The sequence below is a fragment of the Oncorhynchus clarkii genome, chromosome 1 (assembly GCF_045791955.1).
Source record: "Oncorhynchus clarkii lewisi isolate Uvic-CL-2024 chromosome 1, UVic_Ocla_1.0, whole genome shotgun sequence".
In the NCBI taxonomy this organism is placed as follows: Eukaryota; Metazoa; Chordata; class Actinopteri; order Salmoniformes; family Salmonidae; genus Oncorhynchus; species Oncorhynchus clarkii.
In genome coordinates, this window is record NC_092147.1 from 75,146,001 (window position 1) to 75,172,226 (window position 26,226).

Here is a 26,226-nt window from a genome sequence, read left to right on the forward strand (position 1 = left end):
ACTGTGATAGACTGCATCCAGTTTATTGAGTAGAGTGTTGGAGGTTATTTTATAGATGACATCACCAAAGTCGAGGATCGGTAGGATGGTCAGTTTTACGAGGGTATGTTTGGCAGCATGAGTGAAAGATGCTTTGTTGCGATATAGGAAGACGATTCTAGATTTAATTTTGGATTGGAGATGCTTAATGTGAGTCTGGAAGGAGAGTTTACAGTCTAACCAGACACCTAGGTATTTGTAGTTGTCAGAGCCGTCCAGAGTAGTGATGCTGGATGGGCGAGCAGATGTGGGCAGTGATCGGTTGAATAGCATGCATTTCGTTTTATTTGCGTTTAAGAGCAGTTGGAGGCCACGGAAGGAGAGTTGTAATGGCATTGAAGCTCATCTGGAGGTTAGTTAACACAGTGTCCAAAGATGGGCCAGAAGTATACAGAACGGTGTCGTCTGCGTAGAGGTGTATCAGAGAATCACCAGCAGCAAGAGCAACATCATTGATGTATACAGAGAAGAGAGTCAGCCCAAGGATTGAACCCTGTGGCACCCCCATAGAGACTGCCAGAGGTCTGGACAACAGGCCCTCCGATTTGACACACTGAACTCTGTCTGAGAAGTAGTTGGTAAACAAGGCGAGGCAATCATTTGAGAAACCAAGCCTGTCGATAAGAATGTGGTTTGATAGAGTCAAAAGCCTTGGCCAGGTTGTAGAATACGGCTGCACAGTAATGTCTCTTATCAATGGCGGTTATGATTTAGAACCGTTTAGAACCTTAAGCCTGGCTGAGGTGCACCCATGACCAGCTCTGAAACCAGATTGCATAGCGGCGAAGATACGGTGGGATTCAAAATGGTCGGTAATCTGTTTGTTGACTTGGCTTTCGAAGACCTTAGAAAGACAGGGTAGGATAGATATAGGTCTGTAGCAGTTTGGGTCTAGAGTGTCACCCCCTTTGAAGAGGGGGATGACCGCGGCAGCTTTCTAATCTATGGGAATCTCAGATGATACGAAAGAGAGGTTGTATAGGTTAGTAATAGGGGTTGCAACAATTTCGGCGGATCATTTTAGAAAGAGAGGGTCCAGATTGTCTAGCCCGGCTGATTTGTAGGGGTCCAGATTTTGCAGCTCTTTCAGAACATCAGCTATCTGGATTTGGGTGAAGGAGAAATGGTGGGGGCTTTGGCGGATTGCTGTGGAGGGTGCCGGGCAGTTGACCGGGTTAGGGGTAGCCAGGTGGAAAGCATGGCCAGCCGTAGAGAAATGCTTATTGAAATTCTCAATTATAGTGGATTTATCGGTGGTGACAGTGTTTCCTAGCCTCAGTGCAGTGGGCAGCTTGGAGGAGGTGCTCTTATTCTCCATGGACTTTACAGTGTCCCAGAACTTTTTTGAGTTAGTACTACAGGATGCAAAATTCTGTTTGAAAAAGCTAGCCTTAGCTTTCCTAACTTCCTGTGTATATCTGTTCCTATCTTCCCAGAAAAGTTGCATATCACGGGGGCTATTCGATGCTAATGCAGAACGCCACAGGATGTTTTTGTGCTGGTCAAGGGCAGAAAGGTCTGGAGTGAACCAAGGACTATATCTATTCCTAGTTCTACATTTTTTGAATGGGGCATGCTTATTTAAGATGGTGAGGAAGACACTTTAAAGAATAGCCAGGCATCATCTACTGACAGGATGAGGTCAATGTCATTCCAGGATATCCCAGCCAGGTCGATTAGAAAGGCCTGCTCGCAGAAGTGTTTTAGGGAGCGTTTGACAGTGGTGAGGGGTGATCGTTTGGTCGCAGACCCATTACGGATACAGGCAATGAGGCAGTGATCGCTGAGATATTGATTGAAAACAGCAGAGGTGTATTTGGAGGGCGAGTTAGTTAGGATGACATCTATGAGGGTGCCCGTGTTTACGGATTTGGAGTTGTACCTGGTAGGTTCATTGATAATTTGTGTGAGATTGAGGGCATCAAGCTTGGATTGTAGGATAGCCGGGGTGTTAAGCATGTCCCAGTTTAGGTCACCTAGTAGCACGAGCTCAGAAGATAGATGGTATTTTGTACTGTAGATTGATTATGCATGTATTGAAGTCACTGTGCGCTTACCAGCAACAGGCCAAAATCTGTTTCTCATATTTCTCATGGATCAAATTAATTTAGTAGGGAAATGGGACTGTAATCAGTCTAGATATCTTGACATTAGTTATCTTTTAGTCCGAAATTAATGATAACTCAGTCGGGGGGCTAAATGTACTGTATGAGTGTATTGGCAGATCTGCCAAGGCTGAACACATGCTGTTGTTGTTCTTGTCATGACTGGTTAAGATTTCTTTGTAAGATGGGACCAGAATCTTTTATCAAATAGGAACTCGGCAGATATTATCATTAAATGCTACCTATTCTTTCCCTTCCTTTCAAGCCATTCTGAACATGGACAACACTGTGGTGGACCTTGAGACCTTGCAATCCCTGTATGACAATGTAAGTTGTTTGAATTATATTAATGATTATACACTACGCTTTTTCATTGGTAAACGTTTGATGACACGAACTGTCACTGAAGGAAAAAACAAACTTGTTTTGGGCAGTGTTTCTCAACCTCCGGTCCGTGGACCTGTGGCGGTCCTTAGGATTTTGCTGGCTGCTGGTCCCTGAGCTGGTTAACTGACACTAATTTAGTCAGCACTACAGTGAAAAAACATAACTTGCCGGTCCCTGACAGAGGAGGGACCATGGCTTGCCGGTCCCTGACAGAGGAGGGACCATGGCTTGCCGGTCCCTGACAGAGGAGGGACCATGGCTTGCCGGTCCCTGACAGAGGAGGGACCATGGCTTGCCGGTCCCTGACAGAGGAGGGACCATGGCTTGCCGGTCCCTGACAGAGGAGGGACCATGGCTTGCCGGTCCCTGGTATCAAAAATGTTGAGAAACATAGGGCATGTGGAATATGAAAGGTTAATCAATGGACAGGCAAACGTGTCTACATTACCACAAGTCATGTAAGATTCACCAACTCACACAAGTTCCATGTAGAGGTTATTGAACAACAATATCAACTAGATTTTGAGCTTTTCGACTCCAAATGTAGTGGTTTCCAACGAAACCATCGTTGTTTAAGTTTCATGTCATATAGTTACAGAAAGCTACAGTACTAATGTAGTCAAGCCACAGTATTAGCAACTAGTTGTAAATCAGTCAACAGTTATTCATTTTGTTATATTTTGACTACTAAACAAAAACTACAATTCCCATCAATTATGTGCACCTTCCTTGAAACATGTGGGAAGGCGGGCTTTTCATAAACAGTCTTTGAATCTTTAGTCATTACCTAAGTCTTTATAGTGTTTCCAGAATAGTTGAATGATTTTGCTGTGGATGTCAGTTCCACAGCGTCTGCTCTGAACATGCCTCTGTATCTGGAGTTCATGTTCCATCTGGTCCACTTGAAAGGCCAACTAAAGGAAATGTGCTTTAAATACAAAAACAAACATGGAAGCCACAATCCCTATTGGTATGTGTGGTGTTTGGCCACAGAGTCAGCCCTGTGTACTGTATGTATGCTGGAAGGGGATAGACTTTTCTCTAGTAAACATCTATTGTCATTTAAAGAAGTTGGCTCCTCTCTTGTAAGACATGCATTATCATATAATCATACATATTATCTCTATTGGATTTTAATGTATTTCTCTACACTGGTATAATAGGCACTGTTTTATTAAAGTACAATGGGATAATGTAATAAAGTGTGTTGTTATTTAATTACAATAGCCACATCATTAGCCCTGCAAGACGTTAACCGGCCAGTGGATGGCTCATAATAATGGCTGGAACGGAGCCAATGGAATGGCATCAAACACATGGAAACCATGTATTTGATGTATTTGATACCGTTCCACTGATTACCACGAGCTCGTCCTCCCCAATTAAAGTTCCCCTAACCTCCTGTGGTTTAACCTGTCTCTTTTAGCTGAACATTTGGATCGTTATGTCAACAAAGAGAGAAGCATGAAAAGGAACATGTTTTTTCAATTTCAACCTTGATACAGGTTTAAGATACTATGACATTCCTGAGAAGCTTTTGGCTGGGCAACACAAGAGGCCCGTCCTTTGACTTCTAGAGCCACATTAATAATATTGAAAATGACTGTGGCTTAAGACATGGTGTAGTTTTGAGGAAATGTGTCATAACCCATAAGAGTCTAAGTTCTGTCTAAACCGGAGTTGGGGGGGAAGTACTACTAAGCTATATGGAATTGTTTTAACAAGGTCATACCAAGGATCATTTTGCTATTTGATTTAGAATTTTAAGACCCCTTGAAGAATCCCAAAAATATATTCTAAAATTATTTGATGAACATTTTTAATTGGCCTTACTGCTATTAGCCCATACAGGGGGCGTGGACATCGACCTTAATAACAGAGGGTCTGCTCAACCCAGGAGTCAAATTGAGGAGCCATATTGTTTCTCTTTTGTATTGCAACTCCATCCTGTCTCCCAGTCTCCAACCCCTAACCACAGTTGGCAGTGTAGCCACCCTGACTTCGGAATAAGGGGTTCTAATGGTTACACCCTCACAGTTCTAGAACACACTCACATACACAGAGCCATGGAGAAGGTCACTCCTCACTTCACAGTAAGACGTGGAGTCACCCTGTCTGTGGGCTCTGAAAATATAACCACTACTGCTCTCAAAAGACAATCCCACAGGAAGGAAGAGGTCACTGTGAGGTACCCCTCCCCACAAATATCAGGAGTCATAATCATCTGACACGACACTTAGAAGTTCAGGCAACCCCTCCCAACACCACATTACTGTGCACGTGATAAGCATCAGCATGACAAACCCCAACACTTGCGCTCATGACATCTACTCAGAGGCTGAGACTGCCGGGGTTGAGGAACATTATAACAACACTGTCACCTTGTATGATTAACACAGGATTGGTGACAGTGACATGGGTCAATACGATAATAGCACCTCAGGCTATGTTCTCGGTCATCAGAAAACAATCTTGACTTGAAGTTTAGTGCCATACATGGGAGGTTGAGAAAAACAGTTGACCAGAAATAAAGGATTAGTCACACAGCAGTTGCCTTTCTCTGGAATGTTGCATGCAACTTTCTCCCATACTATCACAGCCAAAGAGAAATGTACCAATTCATAGATCTCACCATCATATCGTCTTGTCCACAAATTACTCCTCACGTTGGTACACCCAGAAGTTAAAAAAGGACCTGTTTCATGTTAAATGTATTTACACTTTAAAACATATCGTTAACCAGAACCAGAGCTTACCCTGGCAGACCCAAGGCAGAGTGTGTTGAATACTAATTTGCCCTGTGTTTGATCTGCTGCTGCTGAGTTATTCCTGGGCCAGACTGGAGTCAACGTCAGCTCCCCTAACCTGCTTCCTCAGACAAGCCTGAAGTCATGAGAGACTTAAAGAGTTTACATTTCTCTGTGTCGGCCGTTTTATGGCTTTGCCATTTTGCATCAGGTGTGTCAACCTCTATTGTCTTCTTGCTTTTGTTAAATGATACGCCATCTCTGGACTGGTTTATTTTTGTTCGATCACCTTGTACTAAACTGTGGTTTTGTGTCGGAGAATGTGCAAATATCTTATAAATCAAAACCAGTGTTCATAAAGTATCTACAAAGGCTGTATTTGGCCACATTCAGTTCCCTTCTATGTTTAAGAACAGGGTATGTGTGCATGTACGGTATATCTCAAGCACAAGGTACACTTTTGTGTTTCACTTACTGTTACCCAATATCACTCTCTTTACCTATTTCAGAGAGCCCAGCAAGATGAGATGGAGAAGATTGAGAAGCACATCAAGTCATCCAAAGATAAAGACGACGCAAAGCCATTGGACAAGCCTGAACAGTGAGAGCAAATGTAGGCCAAGAAAATCACAATTTCAAAATGGTGTCTGCCTTTTATCCCTATCATCTTGTTCTTGTACTTTCCTCTTCCCTAAGGTTTCTCTTCCAGCTGTCCCAAATCCCCAATTTCTCAGGAAGGGTGTTTTGTATCCTCTTTCAATCAACCTTTGATGAATGTATCTCCTCCATCCTCCGGAAAGTTGAAATCCTTCAGAGAGTGTGTACGGTGAGTCTCCTCTACATTCTGTCTAAAAACAGCCTGTGGTGTTAGCGGACAATGTAATGCACAGCCATGCATCGAGAGTGTTCAGTACATAAGGAATGAAAGCCAGAATCTCTGGCGAGGGATAATATACAGTATGCCTCCTAGAGACCAGATGCACTGAACTGAACTATCTCTTGCTCTTCTTCAGTTTGTCTATTTCCCCCCTCGATCTTCTGTTTCTCTATCCTCTTTTCTTTGTTCTTCTTCTTATCACTTTGCTTTCCGCTTCTCTACCTCTCTCTTATATATTTCCCTTTCTCCTTCTCGTCCCTTCTCCACCCCTTCCTCAACTCCTTGTCTCTGTCTTTCCCCATGCTGCGTATCAGACTCTGCAGAGAGGTCAGTGTGTGATGCAGGTGCTAGGTCTTGTCTTAGCTTTTGGGAACTTCATGAACGGAGGGAACCGATCGCGCGGGCAGGCTGACGGCTTCACTCTGGACATCCTGCCCAAACTCAAGGACGTCAAGAGCAGTGTGAGTGTATGTTAAGCTCTGACCGTAACTGCCTTATTACGGTGCTTAGGGAATGTCTTTGTCCCCAAATGAGTGACTGACTGACTGCTTGTTAGATGTTTGGTGTACCGCCAGTGCTGTCCTGCAAGAACATAGTGGTCAGTGTTTTCAGTATTGGAATCCCAGAGAGGTGCCCATAAAGAATATAAGACAAGTTACCAGCGTTAAGTTATGACACTCTCCCCAGCAGAGGTTTCACTTGTGTTTGATGCATTGCTTCTAAGTCCTCTTTAGATGTTTTCTCCATACAAATTAGAACATTCTGCTCTAAAATGATTAGATTAATGACAAAAAGGATTTACAGTTTATTTATTTGGATCTTTTCAACTGTCTCTCTTTCAGGATAACTCTCAGAGTCTTTTGTCATTCATCGTTGCTTACTATCTAAGGCACTTTGATGAGGTATGTTCTAGTTCCTGTTTATTTGAATCACTTTCTGATTTACTCTGATTTGCTGGGATATCTTTCCAGAGCCCTTTTCATCTTCTCTCTCGCCAGAGGATAGCGTGGCTTATTTTTTTAATCAAATTATTTATTTTCCTTTCCTTTTCTCAGTTCAGCTCGACCTGTAGCACGTTAGCTGGCACAGGATCCAAAGGGGGCCTATTGTAAATAATTAGGTTAGCCAGATGAGATGAACTCAGGCGAGAGTATGTTGCCAAAATCAACCTACACGACACTGTTCTGGGCTCCTAATGGCTCCCTGGTAACACTGATTGACAGGATAAACGTATTCTTTGATTACAATGGCTCCTCTCTAGCTGACAACTATAACCACTACCACCATTGCAACCTTATCTTACTGGGAATGTTTGGACTACTGATAAGAATGGTCGAGACATCCAGCCCAATGTTAACTGAGATGTATGCTGGAGAGGGTTGTTCTGGTCTTTGATGATGATTGACTTTGACTGTGTGTCTGTATGTTGTCAGGACGCAGGTAGAGAGACCTGTGTCTACCCTCTCCCTGAACCCCAGGATCTCTTCCAGGCCTCTCAGATGAAGTTTGAGGACTTTCAGAGAGATCTACGCAAGCTAAGGAAAGACCTCAAAGGTGAGACTGGATCCCACAAATATATTATCTCCATTTGGAGCTCCACTGACAAACCTTGGACTGTATGTCACCAACACCAGGTAGTAAACCTGAGTCAATGTTGATTATGACAGGTGTCACATCATGTTTATGACCCATTGTGTAGGATTTATGAAAGTATAACTCAGGTGAAATGCATCCCTGTATCTCTATCATGGGGAAATTATTCCAAGTGTGCCCAGCCATAGTGATGTTTTGATCACAGAACAGGGCCAACAGATAGCATCTGTTTGTCGTACAGACCACCAAACCAGATGGAGAGTCAGGAGCAGACTCCTGTAGAATCACAACACAGAGAGCCAAACAAGCCAGGTTCAAGGGGCTTCTCCTACCTGTGTGCCCCAGCTCAGGCCCCTCAGAGTGGGTCAAGGACCTGGAGAGGCCGCCTTATTTATGCTACCCCCTGCATACTCACATTACAAACCATAAGATCTGAAGGTCCCATAATTAAAACCTTCAAAACTATCAGTGTACTGGGTGGGTAGCAATACTGTTTGACAGTCATCCAGTTGAGCAAGAACAGAATATAGTATGTGTATCCTTTTCATAATAGTTCAACCTAAATACTAGGTCACTTCGCATAAAATACAAGTCCAGGTAGCACTTACAAAAATGTTTTAGAGGTTTACAGGGAATTACTGACTAAGGCTGAAGTCTGTCAAGTCTTTTCCCAACAAAAAGCCCTGATGAAGTGTGGAAATCAGATTACACACTTAAAGCCAAGCTCATTGGTTGAAAACAAAATCCCTGTGCGACCGAATGAATGACTGAATGGGGAAATACTTATTATATTCATTAGTCAGTCCTGACTCATTCAACACTTACAGCACATTATAGGGATCTACAGGTGGGGAAACATTAACGCTAACAGAGTGCATCTATTTTATATGTGTCAATCAAGAATAATCACCCAAATCTCCTCTCTTCTCTATCATGTTTCATGTATCTTACTGTTAAACCAAGGCTCCTATTGTTTTTTACTGCACTGCAATCAATCTTGTGAAGCTTCCGATTATCAGGTTTCCAAGGTTCACTGGGAGACTGACTCACGTCCTCATTCCCAATGGCAGAGTACCATGATGGTGTACATAAATGTTTCATCACATACTGTAGGTTCTCTTTACTTTAGAGGGAACAGCTGAGTGTTGCAACAGATGTGGGCTTCGATGACAGTTGCCTGGGGATTAGGTTAATTAGTAGGCATCCCACAGCAGTGGGCTTGGATGGCCCTCAGGACAACAGCTAGCTCCACAGAGGGGGCCATATGGTCAACCAATTAACTCTGAGAACTCTGGCAGGCAAGTTTTGGATTCATCATGAGCGCTGATGGACCGTGACTCTGGGGTGCGCCAAGGGACGTTTAAGGGGTCTGCAGGTTCCATGGGTATCACTCATTGTTTGGAGAAAAGTATTAGGGTGAATGGGAATGCATCATTACTGGTTAGTTTGCCTTTGCCCAATCCACATCAGTTATACACATTATGTACAGTAATTAGCCCCAATTACACAAACAGGTAGAGTGTAATACTGCAATGTCAAAAATAGTCTTTACAAGCTGTCTCGTTCTTTTTCTTCCTTCTTTGTCCTCCTCCACTCCAGCATGCTCGGCCGAGACAGAGAAGGTCTGTCAGGTCTCTTCTGAAGAGCACCTGCAACCCTTTAAAGAGAAGATGGAGGGGTTTCTGAGCCAAGGTGAGTTTGCGAACACAGAGTACAGACAGGCAAGAGGTGAAGGTGCCCCAGTTGTGGTTACTTGACAAATGACTCAACCATCACTGAGGCCATTTTGGGTTGTGGCTGAGACAAATGGACCATTGATCAATGACAAAGGAAGCCATTTTGGTTCTTCAAGTAGTGAGAGTCAAGCTTCGAGACGGATCATTGATACCCCTTATCCTTGGTGCAACTAAAGTGTAGCTACCCCAAAGATGAAGGCTAATGCCTCAGATATTTCACTGGGTTATGTTCAGTGTCAGAATACCTGACATAAGGAAGCCATCTTGGATCTGTGTTAGAGAATAGAGTGTAGAGATGGGCAGTTGATCATCATGCTAACCTTTGGTTAGACTGCACTGCATCTGTCCTGCCAAGACTAATGTCTCAGTTGCTCTTCTGGTTAATGTACAGTGTTTGGAAGAAAGATGTGCAGAAAACATCATTCTACCTGCTCAGACCTGCACCTTGTGACTATTTGCACTGACTCCGCACATCAAACCCTTACACACAAGCACACAAGCACATGCGCACACACACAAACACACACACACACATACACATACACACACAAGCATATAGACATAGACATATACACACACACACAGACACACATAAGCACACGCACGCACACACAGACACACACACACACACATACACACACAAGCACATAGACATAGACATATACACACACACACTCACACACATACAAGCACACACACAGACACACACAAGCACACGCACGCACGCACACACAGACACGCACACACAGACACACAGACACACACGCACACACAGACACACACACACACACAGACACACACACACACACACACACACACACACACACACACACACACACACACACACACACACACACACACACACACACATTCAATGCTGCTGTTCTATTATATACTATTTATTCAACTGAACGACCAAGTCACTTCTCACTTTATATTGTAAATACATTCATAATTGGCATAGCACACTCATAATCTATGCTGTAAATTGTATACATATCAGGTTATTGCAATGTATATTACCTTCTTATAACTTTATTATTGTACTGCAATGTTGAGGGAGCTAGCATTTCACTGCACATTTTATACCTGATATAAACTGTGTACGTGACAAATACAGTTTGATTAGATTTTTATTTGAATCAACGCAGTTTCCATGGAGACCTTTGCTTACACCCGACTGCATTGAATAACTCAAGGCTATTGTTTCAACTTTGTCCCTGTTATGATGAGCTGCAGCAGCACCTGTTAGCTGAGCCTTTGACCTCTGTCTGAAAGACATTTCAAGAGCAGACGTACATCCAGGCCAAACATGAACACATAATGAGGGCTATAGGCAGGATTGGACCCTGACAGGTTAGATAGTGTAGCTGTAATAGCAATCTGGTTTGTCCTTGTCTTCCTCCTCCTGTTCATTCTTCACCTCTTTTCTTTCTCTTTTTACTTTATGGCCTCTGGAAGAGCCTCCTCTCTCAACCTCACTCGTTTACTCTCGCGTTCTCTCCATTCCTCCCTCTGTCATACCAGGAAATCAAATAAACACTTGGAGGAAGCTGTTTACCCTGGGAACAGTTAAAACAGGGATGATGAATTAGCAGTGGAACGAGCGCTGATGATGAATCCACCTAGCGCCTTCCCTTTGTGATCAACCATGTTTGTTTTAATTTGACCACAGTGTGTTTGTTATCACCCTCCCTCCCAGACCCTTTCAACAACCTCCTGTAAAAGAGTACCTTTACCCCTGTATCTCAGTCCTTTTAACTTACTTAACACTGAGGTAAAGCGTAGAAAATATGTTTAAAAGAATGGAACTATGCTCATCATAACAGAGAAAATTAGGTTTGGTTTTCATGTCTATTAAAACATGTAGGATATCATTCTAGGCAGTTTTACATAGCAGGCTATTTCTAGCTAACTGTTCCCATTCTTCTTGTAATTCTGAGCTCACTGGCCCCTTCTCAAGTGATGTTGTATTCAAATGAGAGTTGGTAATCTATAACACATGCTCTTCTGCTATGTTGCTCACTGTCCTTGAGTCCAACTTTAAAGGAAGCCTGGATGAAAGCGTCTCTCTGAAATAAATATTGGGTTTTCCCTTTGATGCAAATGACGAGGTTGTCCTCAGAGAGAGGAATGTTCGGCGTAACACTGACATGTGACTTGGAAGGCTCCAGACTAAATTCGCTGGTTGCCTCCACTGCGGCAAAAAAAAGCAACAACAGCAATGTCTTATTTGTGTTATTTCTATCATTTCAGACCCTGGAGTTAAACAGTTTCTGGCTCCACAGTTTCCACCACTCTTGTTTATTTTCTGACCATGAAACTAACCACAGAATAACAGTGAAAGGGGACTCGTAGGAACGGCACTGTTTGGTCTAGCTCGATTTTCCCCGCTTGTTTCACAGATTCTCATGCATGCGATGCCTTTGATGGAGTCTCTGTGCCTCCGAACAGAACATTGGCCATGTGATTATCTGTTTCTGATGGAAATATTAAGATTACTAATATTGTCTGCGTGCTCTCTTTAGGGGACTGATTACTGCCTTGGTTACAAGGGTTGCCTACTCATACCATGTCAGATAAGATTTATTCGGTGTTGTCCAGAATCTATTTTTAAACCTCTAGACAGGTACTTACGCTACCGTTTAAAAGTTTGGGGTCACTTAGAAATGTCCTTCTTTTTGAAAGTAAAGCTCATTTTTAAGTCCATTAAAATAACATCAAATTGATCAGAAATACAGTGTAGACATTGTTGTAAATTACTATTGTAGCTGGAAACGGCTGATTTTTAATGGAATATCTACATAGGCGTACAGAGGCCCATTATCAGCAACTATCACTCCTGTGTTCCAATTGCATGTTGTGTTAGCGAATCCAAATTTATCATTTTAAAAGGCTAATTGATCATCAGAAAACCCTTTTGAAATTATGTTAGCACAGCTGAAAACTGTTGTTCTGATTAAAGAAACAATTAAACTTACCTTCTTTACACTAGTTGAGTATCTGGAGCATATTTGTGGGTTCGATTACAGGCTCAAAATGGCCAGAAACAAATAACTTTCTTCTGAAACTGGTCAGTCTATTCTTGTTCTGAGAAATGAAAGCTATTCCATGCGAGAAATTGCCAAAAAACTGAAGATCTCGTTCAACGCTGTGTACTAGTCCCTTCTCGGAACAGCACAAACTGGCCCTAACCAGAATAGAAAGAGGAGTGGGAGGCCCCGGTGCACAACTGAGCAAGAGGACAAGTAGATTCGAGAGTCTAGTTTGAGAAACAGATGCCTCACAAGTCCTCAACTGGCAGCTTCATTAAGCAGTACCCGCAAAACACCAGTCTCAACGTCAACAGTGAAGAGGTGACTCCGGGATGCAGGCCTTCTAGGCAGAGTTGTAAAGAAAAAGCCATATCTCAGACTGGCCAATAAAAATAAAATATTAAGATGGGCAAAAGAACACAGACATTGGACAGAGGAAGGACATTTCTAAATGACCCCAAACTTTTGAACGGTAGTGTACATGTGTATAGAAGGCCTGTATTAACTCACCACATACAATCCATGTATGTTTGTATGACATTTTGGATGGATTTAAAATGGATTCCATACTTCTTTGCTGATTGTTATTCTGTTGCATTGATCTGATGACGTCCATCCTGTTCAGATTTCTGATTGGTTATTGATGAGCAATAGGAAGCAGATGTAGAAGAGAGGATCAGTATTAGAATGATTTAGTACAGGGAGCCGTGGACAAAAGTGATCGTCCCATTGGACATGTCAAGATTTCTTAGATGTCGCTCTGGCTTCAATTACACGCAGTGATTTGATGTTCCCTCGATAAAGACAGGCCGAAGATCCATGCCAAGAAAGATTCCTACCCGTCTACTTTAGTGGATGTCTTGGAAGGCTATGAAGAGGCTATAGGTTTTAGGTTGCTATGGATTTGGAAGCTGCCCTTGAAGGCTACTAACAACATGTCTTATATGGTATCTATCTACCATATAGGATTGTGTGTGAGAGCAATATAGCTGGAGAAACACGCAGATGAGATTGGCTAGGTTTGAACCTGGGTCGCATGCATGCCACAAGACTGTTGTCAGTCCAAAAGCAAGCGTGGTTCACCAAACCACCTACGGTACAGTTCACCTTCGCTTTGACATCCTCGTCTGCATACTACAAGACTGTGTTAGCCCACTCAGCTAAAACGTTGGCCTATAGGCATTTTCTCAGGGAGCTAATGCAAGTCAGGTCTCAGACAAAGACTGGTTCACCAGAACACCTTGGTTACAGTATCACAGACTTCCTCAATATCTCAATGAAAATGAACTGCGCTGTACATACATTTTTTTTTATAAGATGTTGATTCGTTGTACATTTGTAAGGCAAGCAGCTGCGATAGGATTGTGAGTTTGCACATAATTTTTTTTCCAAACTCACTATCCTATTGCAGCTGGTTACCTTACAATTGTACGTCGAATCAACATCTTTGTTTATACATGGTGGAAAAGAGAATTAGAGAGAGAATTATGAAAAAATCCTCCTAAGGCTAAGGATATCTTCTAGAATTCCTCTGAGTTTGAAGATATTTCACAATAATTCCCTGAACTCATTAATACTAAATGTACACAAAGAACACTTGCCTTCAAAACCATGGTGTTCATTTGTCAGTGGTGCCACCGCAGTCAGTTCAACACATCAATTACATGAACTAACCCTGAAAATGACAGCAAGTGTTATTAATGTTGATGTGTGAAATCCTGTGTAAACTGTCTATACAGGGGAAACCCAGTCATTCTGCCTATATGAGAAATTGTATAAGCTACACTAGAATGGACAAAAGTATATGGACATCAAACATCTCTTTCCAAAATCATGGGCATTAATATGGAGTTGCTATAACTGCTATAACAACCTCCACTCTTCTGGGAAGGATTTCCACTAGATGCTTGAACATTGCTTCCATTCAGCCACAAGAGCATTAGTGAGGTCGGGCACTGAAGTTGGGAAATTAGGCCTGGCTCGCAGTTGGTGTTCCAATTCATCCCAAAGGTGTTCGATGGGGTTGAGGTCAGAGCTCTGTGCAGGCCAGTCAAGTTCTTCTACACCGACAAAACATTTATGTATGGATCTCGCTTCGTGCACGGGGGCATTGTCATGCTGAAACAGGAAAGGGCTTATCCCAAACTATTGCAACAAAGTTGGAAGCACAGAATCGTCTAGAAAGTCATTGTATGCTGTAGCGTTAAGATTTCCCTTCACGGGAACTAAGCATACAAACAGCCCCAGACCATTATTCCTCCTCCACCAAACTTTACAGTTGGTACTATGCATTGGGGTAGGTAGCGTTCTCCTGGCATCCGCCAAACTCAGATTCATCCATCGGACTGCCAGATGGTGAAGCGTAATTTATCACTCCAGAGAACTGCTTCCACTGCTCCAGAGTCCAATGGCGGCGAGCGTTACACCACTCCAGCCGACGCTTTGCATTGCTCATGGTGATCTTAGGCTTGTGTGTGGCTGCTTGGCTATGGAAACCCATTTCATGAAGCTTCCAATGAACGGTTCTTGTGGTGATGTTGCTTCCAGAGGCAGTTTAGAACTCAGTAGTGAGTGTTGCACCTGAGGACAGACAATGTTTATGCACTACACGGTTCAGCATTTGGCAATTCCGTTCTGTGAGCTTGTGTGGCCTACCACTTCGCGGCTGAGACGTTGTTGCTCCTAGACGTTTCCACTTTACAATAACAGCACTTACAGTTGACCGGCGGCTCTAGAAGGGCAGAAATTTAACAAACTGACTTGTTGGAAAGGTGGCATCCTATGACGGTGCCACGTTGAAAGTCACTGAGCTCTTCAGTACAGGTCATTCTACTGCCAATGTTTGTCTATGGAGATTGCATGGCTGTGTGCTCAATTTTATACACCTGTCAGCAATGGGTGTGACTGAAATAGCAGAATCCACTCATTTGAAGGGGTGTCCACATACTTTTGTAGCGTATTTATCAATACTAATAATTAAACCTTGTTTATGGTTTATGTGTAACCCGCCACATTGTTATCATCACCGCATTGTATCTTCATGTTGTCCTTAGTAACTGAACTGGTAACTACAGTAGCTCATGGGATGGAGTGCCACATGTTTCTATAATGATCCATTACTGCTGAACTTTGCCTACTGTATGATGTTGTCCTGTTGAGTGGCTTATTATGCCTATATTCTGACTATTTTTTCTCTCACAGCAAAAACTGATCTGGAGGCACAAGAAACACAACTAGAGAACACTCATAAGATGTAAGAATACACCTGATTATATTTTTTCAGCTGTTAGAGCTTCAGTATGATAACATTGTGACAATGATCATTTTGTAAGTACAGCTTACAAAATTATCAGCTAAGTTCACTCTTTACTGTCCTTCATCAATGTTTAGATCCCCAGGCTACATGGAACATGTACCTCTACCTATAGATGGCCTTTACTGCGGCTCCTGTGATAGACTGAAGACATCCAGTGTCTGGGTTGTTTATCCAAGCAGAGACAGAGTAGACAGCGTTGGCTCCAGGCTTCTGTTAACACTAGGCAGGAATGTGTTCCCTCCAAACTCCCGGGTATTGATCAAGCACAAAACCAGGGCATTTGTCACTTTCACGTGTGCTCTCTCTTTCTCTATTTATCTTTCTCTCCTGTTTGTCTCTCTCTTTCTCCCTTTCTTTAAGTGGTTGTCTCTCTCTCTCTCGCTTTCTTTATGTGTTTTTCGCTCTCTCTCCCTTTCTTTGTGTTTTTCGCTCTCTCTCTCCCTTTGTGTTTGTCTCTCTCTCCCTTCTTTATGTGTTTGTCTCTCTCGCTCCCTTTCTTTATGTGTTTGTCTCTCTCTCTCTCCCTTTATGTGTTTGTCTCTCTCTCTCCCTTTCTTTATGTGTTTGTCTCTCTCTCTCTCCCTTTATGTGTTTGTCTCTCTCTCCCTTTCTTTATGTGTTTGTCTCTCTCTCTCCCTTTCTTTGTGTTTGTCTCTCTCTGTCTCCCTTTGTGTTTGTCTCTCTCTCTCTCCCTTTCTTTGTGTTTGTCTCTCTCTCTCCCTTTATGTGTTTGTCTCTCTCTCCCTTTCTTTGTGTTTGTCTCTCTCTCCCTTTCTTTCTGTTTGTCTCTCTCTCTCTCCCTTTGTGTTTGTCTCTCTCTCTCCCTTTCTTTGTGTGTTTGTCTCTCTCTCTCCCTTTCTTTGTGTTTGTCTCTCTCTCTCCCTTCCTTTGTTTGTCTCTCTCTCCCTTTGTGTGTTTGTCTCTCTCTCCCTTTCTTTGTGTTTGTCTCTCTCTCCCTTTCTTTGTGTTTGTCTCTCTCTCTCTCCCTTTGTGTTTGTCTCTCTCTCTCCCTTTCTTTGTGTTTGTCTCTCTCTCTCTCTTTCTTTGTGTCCGTCTCTCTCTCTCCCTTTGTGTGTTTGTCTCTCTCTCCCTTTGTGTGTTTGTCTCTCTCTCCCTTTGTGTGTTTGTCTCTCTCTCCCTTTGTGTGTTTGTCTCTCTCTCCCTTTGTGTGTTTGTCTCTCTCTCCCTTTATGTGTTTGTCTCTCTCTCCCTTTCTTTGTTTGTCTCTCTCTCCCTTTCTTTGTGTTTGTCTCTCTCTCTCCCTTTGTGTGTTTGTCTCTCTCTCCCTTTGTGTGTTTGTCTCTCTCCCCCTTTGTGTGTTTGTCTCTCTCTCCCTTTGTGTGTTTGTCTCTCTCTCCCTTTGTGTGTTTGTCTCTCTCCCTTTGTGTGTTTGTCTCTCTCTCCCTTTCTTTGTGTTTGTCTCTCTCTCCCTTTATGTGTTTGTCTCTCTCTCCCTTTCTTTGTTTGTCTCTCTCTCCCTTTCTTTGTGTTTGTCTCTCTCCCTTTCTTTGTGTTTGTCTCTCTCTCTCCCTTTGTGTGTTTGTCTCTCTCTCTCCCTTTGTGTTTGTCTCTCTCTCCATTTCTTTGTGTTTGTCTCTCTCTCTCCCTTTCTTTGTGTTTGTCTCTCTCTCCCTTTATGTGTTTGTCTCTCTCTCCCTTTATGTGTTTGTCTCTCTCTCCATTTCTTTATGTGTTTGTCTCTCTCTCTCCCTTTCTTTGTGTTTGTCTCTCTCTCTCCCTTTGTGTGTTTGTCTCTCTCTCCCTTTGTGTGTTTGTCTCTCTCTCCCTTTGTGTGTGTCTCTCTCCCCCTTTGTGTGTTTGTCTCTCTCTCCCTTTGTGTGTTTGTCTCTCTCTCCCTTTGTGTGTTTGTCTCTCTCTCCCTTTGTGTGTTTGTCTCTCTCTCCCTTTGTGTGTTTGTCTCTCTCTCCCTTTGTGTGTTTGTCTCTCTCTCCCTTTCTTTGTGTTTGTCTCTCTCTCCCTTTATGTGTTTGTCTCTCTCTCCCTTTCTTTGTTTGTCTCTCTCTCCTTTCTTTGTGTTTGTCTCTCTCTCTCCCTTTCTTTGTGTTTGTCTCTCTCTCTCCCTTTGTGTGTTTGTCTCTCTCTCTCTCTTTGTGTTTGTCTCTCTCTCCATTTCTTTATGTGTTTGTCTCTCTCTCTCCCTTTCTTTGTATTTGTCTCTCTCTATCCCTTTATGTGTTTGTCTCTCTCTCCATTTCTTTATGTGTTTGTCTCTCTCTCCCCCTTTCTTTGTGTTTGTCTCTCTCTCTCCCTTTATGTGTTTGTCTCTCTCTCCCTTTATGTGTTTGTCTCTCTCTCCCTTTGTGTGTTTGTCTCTCTCTCCCTTTCTTTGTGTTTGTCTCTCTCTCCCTTTATGTGTTTGTCTCTCTCTCCCTTTCTTTGTTTGTCTCTCTCTCCCTTTCTTTGTGTTTGTCTCTCTCTCTCCCTTTCTTTGTGTTTGTCTCTCTCTCTCCCTTTGTGTTTGTCTCCCTCTCTCCCTTTGTGTTTGTCTCTCTCTCCATTTCTTTATGTGTTTGTCTCTCTCTCTCCCTTTGTGTTTGTCTCTCTCTCTCCCGTTATGTGTTTGTCTTTCTCTCCTTTTCTTTGTGTTTGTCTCTCTCTCTCCCTTTCTTTGTGTTTGTCTCTCTCTCCCTTTGTGTGTTTGTCTCTCTCTCCCTTTGTGTGTTTGTCTCTCTCTCCCTTTATGTGTTTGTCTCTCTCTCTCCCTTTATGTGTTTGTCTTTCTCTCCTTTTCTTTGTGTTTGTCTCTCTCTCTCCCTTTCTTTGTGTTTGTCTCTCTCTCTCTCCCTTTGTGTTTGTCTCTCTCTCTCTCCCTTTGTGTTTGTCTCTCTCTCCCTTTCTTTATGTGTTTGTCTCTCTCTCTCCCTTTCTTTGTGTTTGTCTCTCTCTCTCCCTTTATGTGTTTGTCTTTCTCTCCCTTTCTTTATGTGTTTTCCTCTCTCTCTCCCTTTCTTTGTGTTTTCCTCTCTCTCTCCCTTTCTTTGTGTTTGTCTCTCTCTCTCTCCCTTTATGTGTTTGTCTCTCTCTCTCTCCCTTTATGTGTTTGTCTCTCTCTCTCTCCCTTTATGTGTTTGTCTCTCTCTCCCTTTATGTGTTTGTCTCTCTCTCCCTTGATGTGTTTGTCTCTCTCTCTCTACCTTTGTGTTTGTCTCTCTCTACCTTTCTTTATATGTTTGTCTCTCTCTCCCTTTGTGTTTGTCTCTCTCTCAACCCTTTATGTGTTTGTCTCTCTCTCTCCCTTTATGTGTTTGTCTCTCTCCCTTTATGTGTTTGTCTCTCTCTCTCTCCCTTTATGTGTTTGTCTCTCTCTCCCTTTCTTTATGTGTTTGTCTCTCTCTCTCTCCCTTTCTTTGTGTTTGTCTCTCTCTCCCTTTGTATGTTTGTCTCTCTCTCGCTTTGTGTGTTTGTCTCTCTCTCCCTTTGTGTGTTTGTCTCTCTCTCCCTTTGTGTGTTTGTCTCTCTCTCTCTCCCTTTATGTGTTTGTCTCTCTCTCCCTTTATGTGTTTGTCTCTCTCTCCCTTTCTTTGTTTGTCTCTCTCTCCCTTTCTTTGTGTTTGTCTCTCTCTCTCCCTTTCTTTGTGTTTGTCTCTCTCTCCCTTTCTTTCTGTTTGTCTCTCTCTCTCTCCCTTTGTGTTTGTCTCTCTCTCTCCCTTTCTTTGTGTGTTTGTCTCTCTCTCTCCCTTTCTTTGTGTTTGTCTCTCTCTCTCCCTTCCTTTGTTTGTCTCTCTCTCCCTTTGTGTGTTTGTCTCTCTCTCCCTTTCTTTGTGTTTGTCTCTCTCTCCCTTTCTTTGTGTTTGTCTCTCTCTCTCTCCCTTTATGTGTTTGTCTCTCTCTCTCCCTTTCTTTGTGTTTGTCTCTCTCTCTCTCTTTCTTTGTGTCCGTCTCTCTCTCTCCCTTTGTGTGTTTGTCTCTCTCTCCCTTTGTGTGTTTGTCTCTCTCTCCCTTTGTGTGTTTGTCTCTCTCTCCCTTTGTGTGTTTGTCTCTCTCTCCCTTTGTGTGTTTGTCTCTCTCTCCCTTTATGTGTTTGTCTCTCTCTCCCTTTCTTTGTTTGTCTCTCTCTCCCTTTCTTTGTGTTTGTCTCTCTCTCTCCCTTTGTGTGTTTGTCTCTCTCTCCCTTTGTGTGTTTGTCTCTCTCCCCCTTTGTGTGTTTGTCTCTCTCTCCCTTTGTGTGTTTGTCTCTCTCTCTCCCTTTGTGTTTGTCTCTCTCTCCATTTCTTTGTGTTTGTCTCTCTCTCTCCCTTTCTTTGTGTTTGTCTCTCTCTCCCTTTATGTGTTTGTCTCTCTCTCCATTTCTTTATGTGTTTGTCTCTCTCTCTCCCTTTCTTTGTGTTTGTCTCTCTCTCTCCCTTTGTGTGTTTGTCTCTCTCTCCCTTTGTGTGTTTGTCTCTCTCTCCCTTTGTGTGTGTCTCTCTCCCCCTTTGTGTGTTTGTCTCTCTCTCCCTTTGTGTGTTTGTCTCTCTCTCCCTTTGTGTGTTTGTCTCTCTCTCCCTTTGTGTGTTTGTCTCTCTCTCCCTTTGTGTGTTTGTCTCTCTCTCCCTTTGTGTGTTTGTCTCTCTCTCCCTTTCTTTGTGTTTGTCTCTCTCTCCCTTTATGTGTTTGTCTCTCTCTCCCTTTCTTTGTTTGTCTCTCTCTCCCTTTCTTTGTGTTTGTCTCTCTCTCTCCCTTTCTTTGTGTTTGTCTCTCTCTCTCCCTTTGTGTGTTTGTCTCTCTCTCTCTCTTTGTGTTTGTCTCTCTCTCCATTTCTTTATGTGTTTGTCTCTCTCTCTCCCTTTCTTTGTATTTGTCTCTCTCTCTCCCTTTATGTGTTTGTCTCTCTCTCCATTTCTTTATGTGTTTGTCTCTCTCTCCCCCTTTCTTTGTGTTTGTCTCTCTCTCTCGCTTTATGTGTTTGTCTCTCTCTCCCTTTATGTGTTTGTCTCTCTCTCCCTTTGTGTGTTTGTCTCTCTCTCCCTTTCTTTGTGTTTGTCTCTCTCTCCCTTTATGTGTTTGTCTCTCTCTCCCTTTCTTTGTTTGTCTCTCTCTCCCTTTCTTTGTGTTTGTCTCTCTCTCTCCCTTTCTTTGTGTTTGTCTCTCTCTCTCCCTTTGTGTTTGTCTCCCTCTCTCCCTTTGTGTTTGTCTCTCTCTCCATTTCTTTATGTGTTTGTCTCTCTCTCTCCCTTTGTGTTTGTCTCTCTCTCTCCCGTTATGTGTTTGTCTTTCTCTCCTTTTCTTTGTGTTTGTCTCTCTCTCTCCCTTTCTTTGTGTTTGTCTCTCTCTCCCTTTGTGTGTTTGTCTCTCTCTCCCTTTGTGTGTTTGTCTCTCTCTCCCTTTGTGTGTTTGTCTCTCTCTCTCCCTTTATGTGTTTGTCTTTCTCTCCTTTTCTTTGTGTTTGTCTCTCTCTCTCCCTTTCTTTGTGTTTGTCTCTCTCTCTCTCCCTTTGTGTTTGTCTCTCTCTCTCTCCCTTTGTGTTTGTCTCTCTCTCCCTTTCTTTATGTGTTTGTCTCTCTCTCTCCCTTTCTTTGTGTTTGTCTCTCTCTCTCCCTTTATGTGTTTGTCTTTCTCTCCCTTTCTTTATGTGTTTTCCTCTCTCTCTCCCTTTCTTTGTGTTTTCCTCTCTCTCTCTCCCTTTATTTGTGTTTGTCTCTCTCTCTCTCCCTTTATGTGTTTGTCTCTCTCTCCCTTTATGTGTTTGTCTGTCTCTCCCTTGATGTGTTTGTCTCTCTCTCTCTACCTTTGTGTTTGTCTCTCTCTACCTTTCTTTATATGTTTGTCTCTCTCTCCCTTTGTGTTTGTCTCTCTCTCAACCCTTTATGTGTTTGTCTCTCTCTCTCCCTTTATGTGTTTGTCTCTCTCCCTTTATGTGTTTGTCTCTCTCTCTCTCCCTTTATGTGTTTGTCTCTCTCTCCCTTTCTTTATGTGTTTGTCTCTCTCTCTCCCTTTCTTTGTGTTTGTCTCTCTCTCCCTTTGTGTGTTTGTCTCTCTCTCGCTTTGTGTGTTTGTCTCTCTCTCCCTTTGTGTGTTTGTCTCTCTCTTCCTTTGTGTGTTTGTCTCTCTCTCTCTCCCTTTATGTGTTTGTCTCTCTCTCCCTTTATGTGTTTGTCTCTCTCTCCCTTTCTTTGTTTGTCTCTCTCTCCCTTTCTTTGTGTTTGTCTCTCTCTCTCCCTTTGTGTGTTTGTCTCTCTCTCTCTCTTTGTGTTTGTCTCTCTCTCCATTTCTTTATGTGTTTGTCTCTCTCTCTCCCTTTCTTTGTATTTGTCTCTCTCTCTCCCTTTATGTGTTTGTCTCTCTCTCCATTTCTTTATGTGTTTGTCTCTCTCTCCCCCTTTCTTTGTGTTTGTCTCTCTCTCTCGCTTTATGTGTTTGTCTCTCTCTCCCTTTATGTGTTTGTCTCTCTCTCCCTTTGTGTGTTTGTCTCTCTCTCCCTTTCTTTGTGTTTGTCTCTCTCTCCCTTTATGTGTTTGTCTCTCTCTCCCTTTCTTTGTTTGTCTCTCTCTCCCTTTCTTTGTGTTTGTCTCTCTCTCTCCCTTTCTTTGTGTTTGTCTCTCTCTCTCCCTTTGTGTTTGTCTCCCTCTCTCCCTTTGTGTTTGTCTCTCTCTCCATTTCTTTATGTGTTTGTCTCTCTCTCTCCCTTTGTGTTTGTCTCTCTCTCTCCCGTTATGTGTTTGTCTTTCTCTCCTTTTCTTTGTGTTTGTCTCTCTCTCTCCCTTTCTTTGTGTTTGTCTCTCTCTCCCTTTGTGTGTTTGTCTCTCTCTCCCTTTGTGTGTTTGTCTCTCTCTCCCTTTGTGTGTTTGTCTCTCTCTCTCCCTTTATGTGTTTGTCTTTCTCTCCTTTTCTTTGTGTTTGTCTCTCTCTCTCCCTTTCTTTGTGTTTGTCTCTCTCTCTCTCCCTTTGTGTTTGTCTCTCTCTCTCTCCCTTTGTGTTTGTCTCTCTCTCCCTTTCTTTATGTGTTTGTCTCTCTCTCTCCCTTTCTTTGTGTTTGTCTCTCTCTCTCCCTTTATGTGTTTGTCTTTCTCTCCCTTTCTTTATGTGTTTTCCTCTCTCTCTCCCTTTCTTTGTGTTTTCCTCTCTCTCTCTCCCTTTATTTGTGTTTGTCTCTCTCTCTCTCCCTTTATGTGTTTGTCTCTCTCTCCCTTTATGTGTTTGTCTGTCTCTCCCTTGATGTGTTTGTCTCTCTCTCTCTACCTTTGTGTTTGTCTCTCTCTACCTTTCTTTATATGTTTGTCTCTCTCTCCCTTTGTGTTTGTCTCTCTCTCAACCCTTTATGTGTTTGTCTCTCTCTCTCCCTTTATGTGTTTGTCTCTCTCCCTTTATGTGTTTGTCTCTCTCTCTCTCCCTTTATGTGTTTGTCTCTCTCTCCCTTTCTTTATGTGTTTGTCTCTCTCTCTCCCTTTCTTTGTGTTTGTCTCTCTCTCCCTTTGTGTGTTTGTCTCTCTCTCGCTTTGTGTGTTTGTCTCTCTCTCCCTTTGTGTGTTTGTCTCTCTCTTCCTTTGTGTGTTTGTCTCTCTCTCTCTCCCTTTATGTGTTTGTCTCTCTCTCCCTTTATGTGTTTGTCTCTCTCTCCCTTTCTTTGTTTGTCTCTCTCTCCCTTTCTTTGTGTTTGTCTCTCTCTCTCCCTTTGTGTGTTTGTCTCTCTCTCTCCCTTTGTGTTTGTCTCTCTCTCCATTTCTTTATGTGTTTGTCTCTCTCTCTCCCTTTCTTTGTGTTTGTCTCTCTCTCTCCCTTTATGTGTTTGTCTTTCTCTCCTTTTCTTTGTGTTTGTCTCTCTCTCTCTCCCTTTGTGTTTGTCTCTCTCTCCCTTTGTGTGTTTGTCTCTCTCTCTCTCCCTTTGTGTTTGTCTCTCTCTCCATTTCTTTATGTGTTTGTCTCTCTCTCTCCCTTTCTTTGTGTTTGTCTCTCTCTCTCCCTTTATGTGTTTGTCTTTCTCTCCCTTTCTTTGTGTTTGTCTCTCTCTCTCTGCCTTTATGTGTTTGTCTCTCTCTCTCTCCCTTTCTTTGTGTTTGTCTCTCTCTCCCTTTATGTGTTTGTCTCTCTCTCCCTTTCTTTGTGTTTGTCTCTGTCTCTCCCTTTCTTTGTGTTTGTCTCTCTCTCTCCCTTTGTGTGTTTGTCTCTCTCTCTCTCCCTTTGTGTTTGTCTCTCTCTCCCTTTCTTTATGTGTTTGTCTCTCTCTCTCTCCCTTTCTTTGTGTTTGTCTCTCTCTCTCCCTTTATGTGTTTGTCTTTCTCTCCCTTTCTTTATGTGTTTTCCTCTCTCTCTCCCTTTCTTTGTGTTTTCCTCTCTCTCTCCCTTTCTTTGTGTTTTCCTCTCTCTCTCCCTTTATGTGTTTGTCTCTCTCTCTCTCCCTTTATGTGTTTGTCTCTCTCTCTCTCCCTTTATGTGTTTGTCTCTCTCTCTCTACCTTTGTGTTTGTCTATCTCTACCTTTCTTTATATGTTTGTCTCTCTCTCCCTTTGTGTTTGTCTCTCTCTCAACCCTTTGTGTGTTTGTCTCTCTCTCTCCCTTTATGTGTTTGTCTCTCTCTCTCCCTTTATGTGTTTGTCTCTCTCTCTCTCCCTTTATGTGTTTGTCTCTCTCTCCCTTTCTTTATGTGTTTGTCTCTCTCTCTCCCTTTCTTTGTGTTTGTCTCTCTCTCCCTTTCTTTGTGTTTGTCTCTCTCTCCCTTTCTTTATGTGTTTGTCTCTTTCTCTCCCTTTATTTATGTGTTTGTCTCTCTCTCTCTCCCTTTCTTTATGTGTTTGTCTCTCTCTCTCCCTTTCTTTATGTATTTGTCTCTCTCTCTCCCTTTTTTGTGTTTGTCTCTCTCTCTCCCTTTCTTTGTGTTTGTCTTTCTCTCTCCCTTTCTTTGTGTTGTCTCTCTCTGTCTCTCTCCTTTTCTTTGTGTTATATATTTGTCTCTCTCGCTCTCTCTTCCTTTCTTTATGTGTTTGTCTCTCTCTCTCGCTCTCCATTTATTTATGTGTTTGTCTCTCTCTCCCTTTATGTGTTTGTCTCTCTCTCTCGCTCTCCATTTATTTATGTGTTTGTCTCTCTCTCCCTTTATGTGTTTGTCTCTCTCTCCCTTTATGTGTTTGTCTCTCTCTCTTGCTCTCCATTTATTTATGTGTTTGTCTCTCTCTCCCTTTATGTGTTTGTCTCTGAGACTTGAGCACAGTGAGATTCATTCCCTTTAAAGGGTTTATAACCTATTCATTTGGAATGTTATGTGTAGAGGGATAATATCACTTTATGTTATTGAGTTAGGAAAGAATGTGATTGTGCCAGCTAATACATTCTAGTATTTCTTTGTGTTCTGAAATGCCCAGTCACCTTTACTTAGCATACTTCCATATCAAGTGTTTTTCTGAAATGCTCTTATTTTTCCAAGATTAACTTTCACATTTCACATATTTATTATAAGCCTGCAGGTTTCACAATAACTTATTGTTTCTGTAATCTACTATTGTAATTTGTGTATTTTGGGTTTGATCTAATGTTTTTGTTCTCTCTATCCTCAGTTTTTTGGAGCTGAGCATGTTCTTTTCAGTCAAGGCCAAGGCGGGCGAGAAGGAAGTCTCTCCCAACACGCTGTTTTCTGTGTGGCATGAGTTCTCCACTGATTTCAAAGATCTTTGGAAGAAGGAAAACAAACTGAGGTTACAGGAACGGTAAGGATTGGTGCAAGCTGTGTTTTGCAGTTCTTTTATGTGTGTTGAGTCCATCCTATTCAATGAATGCCACTCTTTGCTGGGTCTTACTTTGGGGAGGGTTGTACAATATATGTTCTGAACTTCTACAGACCTACCACAGGTCGACTGTACGGTACATGTCAAATCTACATGTCTACTTTTACTACTATAGTGCCTTCGGAAAGTATTCAGAGCTTTGACTTTTTCCACATTTTATTACGTTACAGCCTTATTCTAAAATGGATTAGAAAAAAAGAGCAATCTACACACAATACACCATAATGACAAAGTAAAAACTGGCTTTTAGAAATGTTTGCACATTTATTAAAATATATATATATATATTTACCCTTTGCTATTAGACTCGAAATTGAGCTCAGGTGCATCCTGTTTCCATTGAGATGTTTCTACAACTTGATGGGAGTCCACCTGTGGTAAATTCAATTGATTGGACATGATTTGGAAAGAGACCGACCTGTCTATATAAGGTCCCACAGTTGACAGTGCATGTCAGAGCAAAAACCAAGCCATGAGGTCAATGGAATTGTCCATAGAGCGCCGAGACAGGATTGTGTATTTGTATTGTATTTATTATGAATGCTACAAGCTTAGCACACCTGTATTTCAGGAGTTTCTTCCATTATTCTCTGCAGATTCTCTCAAGCTCTGTCAGGTTGGATGGGGGCAAGTCTGCAGCATTGAAGGTCACCAAGAACACAGCGGCCTCCATCA

General features: G+C 42.5%; 1 protein-coding gene across 4 annotated transcripts in view; it reads left to right on the forward strand.

The window, feature by feature from the left end:
* LOC139412201 (formin-2-like) overlaps window positions 1-26,226 on the forward strand; it is a 58,090-nt gene that overhangs the window by 28,103 nt on the left and 3,761 nt on the right. For 3 of the 4 annotated variants that reach the window (XM_071159022.1, XM_071159046.1, XM_071159030.1), the window contains 9 exons: window positions 2,410-2,471; window positions 5,788-5,879; window positions 5,975-6,104; window positions 6,470-6,622; window positions 6,998-7,057; window positions 7,589-7,709; window positions 9,348-9,440; window positions 15,721-15,772; window positions 25,324-25,473. In XM_071159022.1, coding sequence (XP_071015123.1) covers window positions 2,410-2,471; window positions 5,788-5,879; window positions 5,975-6,104; window positions 6,470-6,622; window positions 6,998-7,057; window positions 7,589-7,709; window positions 9,348-9,440; window positions 15,721-15,772; window positions 25,324-25,473 — 913 coding nt within the window. The remainder of the gene's footprint in view (window positions 1-2,409; window positions 2,472-5,787; window positions 5,880-5,974; window positions 6,105-6,469; window positions 6,623-6,997; window positions 7,058-7,588; window positions 7,710-9,347; window positions 9,441-15,720; window positions 15,773-25,323; window positions 25,474-26,226) is intronic. The other variant, XM_071159038.1, reaches the window with a different exon arrangement.